General features: G+C 53.3%; 1 protein-coding gene across 1 annotated transcript; it reads right to left on the reverse strand.

Moving 5' to 3' along the window:
* Nucleotides 1–2,550: 2,550 nt before the first annotated feature.
* Nucleotides 2,551–3,236, reverse strand: LOC148218249 (olfactory receptor 14I1-like). The gene is made up of 2 exons (XM_088157854.1): nt 2,792–3,236; nt 2,551–2,582 (listed from the first exon to the last, which is right to left on the reverse strand). Exons 1-2 carry the CDS (start codon nt 3,234–3,236, stop codon nt 2,551–2,553), a joined length of 477 nt encoding a protein of 158 aa, XP_088013980.1.
* Between the last annotated feature and the right edge of the window lie 6,129 nt (nt 3,237–9,365).

The raw sequence follows: 9,365 nt of genomic DNA on the forward strand, positions 1-9,365 counted from the left end.
CCAAGGTGTTCCATGGGGCCAAAGGGATATTGTAACACTGGGAGGACTCATGCAATCATGGAGACCATTGTGACACTCCAGGGACTCCTGGAACTGTGGTGACACCAAGTTGGCTGGGAGTGCTGATCTACTGGAGGGTAGGAGGTCTCTGCACAGGGACCTGGACAGGCTGGATCCAGGGCCAAAATCCAGCAAGGTGAGGTTTAACAAATCTGAGTGCCAGGTCCTGGACTTTGGCGACAACAACCCCTGCAGTGCTACAGGCTGGGGACAGAGTGGCTGGACAGCGGCCAGGCAGAAAGGGACCTGGGGACACTGATGGACAGCAGGCTGGACATGAGCCAGCAGTGTGGCCAGGTGGCCAAGAAGGCCAATGGCAGCTGGCCTGGATCAGGAATGGTGTGTCCAGCAGGAGCAGGGCAGTGATTCTTCCCCTGTGCTCAGCACACCTGGAGTGCTGTGTCCAGTTCTGGGCCCTTCAATTTAGGAAGGACATGGAGGGTCTGGAGCGTGTCCAGAGAAGGGCAAAAAGGCTGGTGAGGGGTCTGGAACACAAGTCATGTGAAGAGCAGGTGAGGGAGCTGGGGTTGTTTAACATGGAGAAGAGAAGGGTCAGGGAGAGACGGTGGTGTCAGGGCACAGGTTGGACTTGATGATCTCCAAGGACTTTTCCAGCTTTTCCGATTCTGTGATTCTCTGAAACCGCCCCTGGAGCAGTTGCAGGATGAGCCCTGGGCCTCCTCTTCACAAGGTCCAGCAGCCCAGGTCCCTCAGCTTCTCCACACAGCCCCAAAGCCCATCCTGTCAGTCCTGCAGAGCCTCTCCAGCCCCTCCTCGTTGCCCACAACAGGGAGCCCCACACCCAGACACAGCAGCCCAGATGTGTCCCCCTGGCCTGTGGTGCCTCTGGCAAGGGAGCAGCCCGAGGCACTGCAGGACCCTGCAGACAATTCCTGAAGCACTTGGAGGATGATCCTGCTCTCCAAGGGATGTTCCCATGGTGCCAGCTCAGGAACTGAAATGGAGAGTGGGACCAGAGAGGAAAGGGCAAACAGGGATGGGCTGTGTGCTGGGGATGGTACAGGGATGGGTAAGAGGAAGAAAAGTAGAGCAGGAAAGAAGAAAGAAAGCAAAGGTGAAGGAAAGGAAATGCTCAGGGCAGTTTGGGGGTGGCTGCCAAACAGCCCTGGCTCTGAGCAACAACATCTGCAGTGGGACAGGAAACTCACAGCTGATGGGAACAAATTCCTGGCTGACTTCAGAGGCCACAACAAAGCTGAGTGGTTTCCCTGACGTCCCCCAGCCCTTGCTGGCCCCAGGGGCTGATGGCATTTGTGCTCACTCAGCTCCATGTCCCCACAGCAGCACCATGGGGGTGCTGACCCTGCTGTGTGCAATGCAAACAGGGGCTCCTGAGCCAGTGCTGCCGTGTGTGTGCCTGCAAGGATGCGGCTCCTGTGTGAGCTGGGGGAGAGGCCAGGGCTGCAGAGGGGGGATGTTGTTGGCAGGTGCATGAGGACGCTCTGGGATGCTGCCCTGGGGTGTCCAGCTCAGTGGGGATGGATCAGCCCCTGCTCTGCTGCTCCTTGCCAGGGTGTCCCCCTTGCAGGGACCTTGCAGAGCACCAGCCATGCTGTTTGCCCCCAGCCTGCCCACGGCCAGCCTGGGGCTGCTCCCGGGGCTTTTCTGTGCTCAGCATTGTCCTGGCCAAGTGTTGTGGAGAGAGCCTGGCCAAGGAGCCTGGAGCCCCCAGGCCCTGCCCTGAGGTGTCAGCGCTGCCCCAGCAGTGCCCATGGCCTGTCCCTGCTGCAGCCCCGGCACTGCCACCCCCAGGGCTGTGCCCAGCCCCGAGAGCACTCAGGCCCTGCAGCAACACGAGGGCCAGGAGGGCAGCGGGGCAGTGGCACGGGAGCAGCACTGGCAACACCAAGTGCTGCTGCTGCTGCTGCTGGGCACAGCTGCTGTGCCAGCACTGATCTGCCCCAGCTCTGCACACAGACATTGCTGCTGCAGCTCCAGAGAAGGGAAGAAAAGGGGCATTTCTGGAGAAATATTTTCTGGGAGAATCTTTATTTTATTTTATTTAAAGGTACCAAGAGCGCAGCCCCTCATTGCAGAGTCTCTGGGTCACAGAAAAGATGGAGAAAATCAAAAGGAAATACAGCACAAATAATGACATTTCTTTGTGGACAATATTGAAAAGCTAAAACAAAGGAAAGGAAAGAACAAACCAACAAGCAAACCAACAAGAAGAATCAAAGGAGACTTTTATTACAAGTGATTTTCAGAAATTGGCCAGCAGTTTACTGTTTCTGAAACCATCTAGTGTTCAGTCTCCACACTGCAGCCTTGAGCTCCTGATTCCTCAGGCTGTAAATGAGAGGGTTCAGGGTTGGAGGCACTACTGAGTACAGAACAGACAGGGCCAGATCGAGAGATGGGGATGAGATGGAGGGGGGCTTCAAGTAGGCAAACACTGCAGTGCTTAGGAACAGGGAGACCACAGCCAGGTGAGGAAGGCAGGTGGAAAAGGCTTTGTGCCGTCCCTGCTCAGAGGGGATCCTTAGTACAGCACTGAAGATCTGCACATAGGAGAAAACAATGAACACAAAACAGCCAAATACCAAACAGACACTAACAGCAATGAGCCCAATTTCCCTGAGATAAGATTTGGAGCAGGAGAGCTTGAGGATGTGTGGGATTTCACAGAAGAACTGGCTTAGGGCATTTCCATGGCACAGGGGCAGGGAAAATGTATTGGCTGTGTGCAGCAGAGCATTGACAAAGGCACTGGCCCAGGCAGTTGCTGCCATGTGGGCACAAGCTCTGCTGCCCAGGAGGGTCCCGTAGTGCAGGGGTTTGCAGATGGACACGTAGCGGTCGTAGCACATGATGGTCAGGAGGGCAAGCTCTGATCCAAGGAAGAACACAACCATAAACACCTGAGCCACACATCCTGCATAGGAGATGTTGCTGGTGTCCCAGAGGGAATTGTGCATGGCTTTGGGGACAGTGGTGCAGATGCAGCCCAGGTCACTGAGGGCCAGGTTGAGCAGGAAGAAGAACATGGGGGTGTGCAGGTGGTGGCCGCAGGCTACGGCGCTGATGATGAGGCCGTTGGCCAGGAGGGCAGCCAGGGAGATGGCCAGGAAGAGGCAGAAGTGCAGGAGCTGCAGCTGCCGCGTGTCTGCCAATGGCAGCAGGAGGAAGTGGCTGATGGAGCTGCTGTTGGACATTTGCCATGTCTTGGCGTGGGGATCTGTAAGAAAAGTAATCATGGAATAGTTCAGTTTGGAGAAGATTTTAAATACCTCAGCCCAGCTTGGTGGCACTTTCCCCCCACTGCGTGCCCAGGGCTCTGCTGCCTGGAGCTCTCCCTGCCAGCAGCTGCTTCCTTGAGCCCAGGGCTGAGCCCTGCCAGTGCTGCCAGAGCCCAGCCCAGCCCTGGGGGCTCAGCTCTGCCTTGCACACCCCTCCCAGCACAGGGCACTGCCCAGGACCAGCTGTGCCTCTGCAGGCTCTGATGGCAATGTCATAGCTATCCTGAGGAGTCTGGAAAAGTGAAACTGATGCTGCCTGTGAGGGACCCTGGGCTAATTTCTGTCGGTGACTGCTTTATTAAAATCCAAGAAAAAATATTATATTTTTTCCAAACTGAACTTAGAGATTAATATCTATATGCAATTTCCCATCTAAGCAACCCAGAGCAGTAGATTATAAAATCAGGATTTTCTTTTTTAGGCAGGCCCTGCCTCACTGTGCTCCCTGTGTAATCTACCTAGAAACATTCTGGAGTTAAATGTTATGCTGGGAGCAGCAGTCCTGAACAATGCAGCATCCTCATCACGCAAGGACAACCCTTCCAAGCCTCACCAGCTGTCTCCTTCCACCCAGACCTTGTCCCCCAGTGCTGGGAGCAGCTCCCAGGGCTGGCTGAGAGCTGTCCCTGGCAGGCAGCAGAGTCCCTGCCCCAGCACAGCGCCCTGGGCTGCAGGACCCTGCTCTGCACCACAGCCCTGGGCACCCCTGGCTGCTCTACACAAGAGATCATCAGAGAATGTACTCACACAGTCTGCAGGCATTGGGATGTTGCAGCTTTAGGAGATCACTGCAGGAGCTGCAGCTGCATTGTCCTGCAGCCAGAGGCTTCCTGTGTCAAGGGCTGGGAGTGATTCTGCCCCAGTCACTTCTGAGCATCTTCCCAGCCCGGACTGATTGAAGCTCTCTGTGCCTCTGTGCTGTGCCCGGGGTGGCTGCAGGCAGTGCCCCAGCCCTGCTGGGCTGGGAGAAGAGCTGCTCATCAAGAGAAATGTGTTTTTGAAGCTCTTCTTGCTTGCCAGGATCACATTCTGAGCCCGGAGCCCAGCCCAGCTCAGCAGCACAGACACAGCACAAGGACTTTAATGACCCTCTTGGGGATTGGGGCTGAGTCTCTGAACATCAGTCCCTGAGTGGGAGCTGAAGAAACCTCTCAAGAACTCCAAGTCACAATCAAACTCCAAAGTTTACTAAAGTTTTAATGGTTCCCTCTGAGGGACACAACTGAGAAAATGTCCCCAGGTTCCAGTTAGAGCAGGAAATTGGAGGCAGTGATGACAAGTGTGGACAAAGAGAAGCCAAGTCTCGGTGCCCTGGGGCACAGCAGGGTCTGTGCCACCAAGGGCTGTGAGGAGACACCTTGTCCTGAGCCACTGGGGGCTCCTGGCACAGCCCCAGCAAGGCTGGCCACTCTCACCCCTTGTCCTGCCCTCAGCATCCCCCCACATCCCAGTGGCCTCAGGGATGTGCTGGGACGAGTCCCTGGGGAGCCTTGGTCAGGAATGGCCCTGGGGGGCTCCTTCATGCTCCCAGGGACTGCAGGTTTTTCAGAGGACTTTGGGTTTTCCTTTTGCCTTGGATTCTGTGAGAGCTTTGTGCAATCATGGCCTCCAATTATCTGCTTTAATTAATCCTTTGAGAGCCTCTGTCAGTAACAACAGTCTGTAAGGCTCATTAATGCTTCGAGGTACTTCAGTTTTTTAAGGCACTTTTCTTATTCCTTTCCTCTCCGAGTCTCTGAGAGGTTTTTGGGCACTCCTGGCCTCCAGTTCTTTCCTTCAAGGAGTCCATGAGGAGCCTGTGTTGGGGATGGACTTTAGTGGGAACCATTAATGCTTTGAGACACTTTGGGCTTTTCTTCTGACTTGGACTCCTGGAAAAGTTTGTGCAATCTCCTCTCAGGCCCTGGGGTTGAAGGGCTCAGCACCAAATGCACCACGGGGCTGATTGGGATCAAGCAAGTCCTGACAAACCATGGCTCTCACTTGATTTCCCTTTGGTCTGGGGCAGCTCATTAGGAAGGTTTTCAACTCTATTTATGGAGAAGTTATTCAAAGAGCTTCTAAGAATTATGTATTCCTATTTTCAAGAGTGTATTTTATTACCATTCCCTTTAAAGCAGAGGTGATTGCAGCATTCTATGGTTGATATTGAGGTCTGGCCTGCTCACAGAAGCTGTGCCTTGAGGTCTGAGCCAGTGTGGACAACCTTGCTCCACATTCTCCAACCCCATTCTGTCTGTCCTCACTCACCTGTGACCTGCTTTGCTCGGAGAACTGGCTGCCCTCTGGCAAATAGGTGTTTTCATGATTTTTTGGAAGCAATCTAAAAATCCTGAATTTCCCCACTGCAAAAAGACACACTCCTCAGGTGTGTGCCAAGCCCAAAGTGCCACCAAGGAGGTTCCCATTCCCCAAGGTAGAACCCTACAAGGATTATTTCAGACCTTTGGACTCCTTGGTTCTCTGAGGCCTTGCAGTGTCACAAAGGCCCCTTGGTTCCATCAGGTTCTGGAGTGTCACAATGGAGATTGGGGTCCATTGGGTCCCATGGAGTCACAATGCTCTTTTTGGGTCTATGAGGCCTTGATCTGTTACAATGGACACTTGGTTCCATGAGGTGCTGTACTCAACAATGGCCTCTGGAGTTCCAAAGTGTCACAACAGACCCTTGGTTCCATGAGGTTCCTCAATTTCAAAATGAAATCTTTGATTCCACAAGGCCGTGCAGTGTCACAATGGCTCACAGGTTCCATGAGGCCCCTCAATGTCACTGTGGCCCCTTGGTCCCATGATTTTCCCCAGTGTCACAATGGCTTCTTGGCTTCCCGTGGCCCCTCTGTGTCACAATGAACTCTTGGTTCCCAGGGGCTCCGCAGTGTCACAGCAGTTCCCTTCGTTCTGTGACATTCTGTAGTGTCACAATGGATGTTTGGTTCCATGGGCCCCACAGTGTCACAAGGGTCTCTTTTTTCATGCCAAATGCCTGGGAAGAAGGAGAAGGGGACATTTGGAGTGATGGTTTTTGTCTTCCCAGGGCACAGTGACATGGGCTGGGGCCCTGCTGTCCTGGAGATGGCTGAACACCGGCCTGCCCATGGAAGGGCTGAGAGACAACAACCTCTGTGCATGGAACTGCAACAGCAGAGAGCTCAGGCTGAAGGCTGGGTTTAACAGACTGTCACCAGCACAGGAACCATCAATGTGAGAGGAAAGATGTGTGCTCATGTCTTTACAAATCATTTGGTGGGTGAAGGGATGGGTGTTCAGGTGTTTGAAATGCGTTGTAACATTTCTACTGACTTTGGGCAGCAGGTTTGTTACCGGGCCCAGCCAGCTTGGCTCCTGACACAGACAAGGGTTTTCACTGGTTTGTACTGGTTTTTACCTATTTTCCTAGTTTGTAGAGGTGCATACTGGCTTTTTCTTGTCTATACTGGTTTGTACTGGTTACTACTGGTTTGCATTACACAGTTGGTTACTGTTTTTTACTGGTTTTTACCACTTATACTGGTCCATATTGGTCTATACTGGTCCATACTGATTTATACAGGTTTCAGGGTGCCATCAGAGCTGTCATTCATGGGGCAGTACCTGGGGGTGAACCCCAAATTCTACCGGGTGTGGCACCACCAGGGCTGGGTGCTGGGCCGCGCTGCAGTGCCCCCTGCTGGCCGGGAGGACCTGGGGCTGTGCGAGCCTGGTGGCCGACCCCTGCAACTGTGAGTAGGTTGTACTGGTTTGTACTGGTTTGTGCTGGCATGGGGTTCAGGGGGTGCTGTGGCAGGGGTGGTGTTACTGGTTTGTACTGGGTTATACTGGAAGAGGGTGTGTCAGTGTCTGGGAGGACCTAGCACAGTGTGTACTGGTTGTACTGGTTATACTGGCTTGTACTGGGATGGGGTGCTGAGGGGTTACTGGTTTGTACTGGGTTATACTGGGATGTGGTACTGGGAGTGACTGGTTTATACTGGGTTATACTGGGATAGGGTGCTGGGGGTTACTGGGTTATACTGGATTATACTCAGATGAGGTTCTGGGATGTTACTGATTTGTACTGGATTCTACTGGGAAAGGGAACAGGGGTGTGTGAGTGCCCCCTGCTGGCTGGGAGGACCTGGTGGACGACTGTGAGTTAAACTGGTTTATATTGGGATGGGGTGCTGGGGGTCACTGGTTTGTACTGGGATGTGGTCCTGGGAGTGACTGGATTGTAGTGGTTTATATTGGGTTATATGGGGATATTCTGGATTTTCCTGGGTTAAACTGGGGTTTACTGGGTTATACTGGGAGGGGGCTTAGGGATGCTTGGGACTCCACTGGGAGCAACTTCTGGGGATGCCGGCCTTACTGGTTTATACTGGGATGGAGCTTGGGACCTACTGGGAGTGACATCAGGTTGTGCTTACTCATTTATACTGGAAGCTGCTGCAATAGGCTCAGGGGCTCAGGGGTGGCTCCCAGTGCTTACTGGTTTATACTGGTGCCTTCCCAGTCCACACCTGGGAACACTGCTAGGCACTTGCAGTCGGGCAGGACATCAAGTCCGAGCTGGCCTTCACGAGGGTCTTGCTGAGCTGCAGCTTCTCCAACTTCTCGGCCTGGCAACACTGCCTGGGGCTGCTGATGGCCACCAGGAACTACGGCAAGGGCACTGTCCCCTGGAAGGCTGAAGGAAGGTGAGGGATTCACCTAAAAATCTCCCCCTAATTTTGCGGCATCCCCAAAATTTTCCAGCCCCTCCCTCACCTAAAGTGGGAGCAGGTGGGTTCTGTTGCGTTGAATGGGTAGACCTGGTGTTCCTAAATCCCAACTGACTTTAATGGGTAGACCCGAACTCCTGTATACCTGGGTGTCCCCACTGAGATATTGGGGTTTTCCCCACTGCCCCCCTGAGATTTTGGGGTGCCTCCTTTGCCCACCCCAGAGCTGGAGCTGCTGCAGAATACCATCTTCACCAACCCCATGCAACAAAGCACCTGGCTGTACCTGTGCTGCATCCTCTCCTGAGGTAACTCAGGGCTCCCTCCCACCCCTGATGTCCTCACCTGGACTTTTGGGGTACCCCCCGAATGTTGGGGTGCCCCTCTACAGCCCCACAGCTGCCAAGGGTCACCTGTGTCTACATCAACTGGGAGGACAGTGGCCATCATCTTCTCCTGGCCTGTCAGGGTGAGTCAGGGCACTTGGGTGCCCTAAAAATGACCTGGATATCCCTCAAAATAATCTGGGTACACCTGGATACTGCCCAAAATCACCTGGATCCCCCCATATAATCACCTGGGTACACCTGGCTGTCCCCAAAAATCACCTGAGTACCCCTAGAAATCACCTGGATACACCTGCATACCCCTTGCACACCTGGATCACCAAAAACCCCTGGGGCCCCCAAAAAAACTAGTGTCTCAAACATCCTCATTGCTTTCATTGGGTAGGCCTGGTGCCCCTAAACCTCAGTGCTTTGAAAGGATAGACCTGCTGTCCCTAAATTCCTATTCATTTCAATGGGTTAGACCTGGAGTCCTGTTCATCTCCATTCATCTCTACAAATCCCTCCCAGTGGTCCCACTTTTGCTTTCGTGCTCCCAGTCACCCCAGTGTCCCCCTTTAGCCCTTCCCAGTGCTCCCAGTTTAAACAGTAACTCTTCCCAATCAAGCCCTATCAATGGGTAGACCTGGTGTCCCTAAATCCCTATTGACTGCACTGGGGTAGACCTGGTGTCCTTCAATCCCCTTTGACTTCAGTGGGCAGAACTGATGTCCCAAAACTTTTGGGGCTAAAAATCCCAATTTTGGGCTTGAAATGCTTTTGGGCTGAAAATGGACATTTTTGGGCTTACCTGGAGGCACAGCTCCAGCAGAGACAGCAGGTGAAGCATCAGGGATTTGGGACTGGCCTCCAGGAATTCATCCAGAACATCCAGAGCATCAGCACTGCAATCCTGGAGTGGAAATTCCCAGAATTCAGCCCAAGATTTCCTCCAAATTTCCTCACATTTCCCTATTTTAGGGCCAAATTTCCTCAAATTCCCATTGATTTTAATGGAT

The sequence above is a fragment of the Sturnus vulgaris genome, unplaced genomic scaffold, assembly GCF_052056855.1.
Source record: "Sturnus vulgaris isolate bStuVul1 unplaced genomic scaffold, bStuVul1.hap1 Scaffold_192, whole genome shotgun sequence".
Taxonomy (NCBI): Eukaryota; Metazoa; Chordata; class Aves; order Passeriformes; family Sturnidae; genus Sturnus; species Sturnus vulgaris.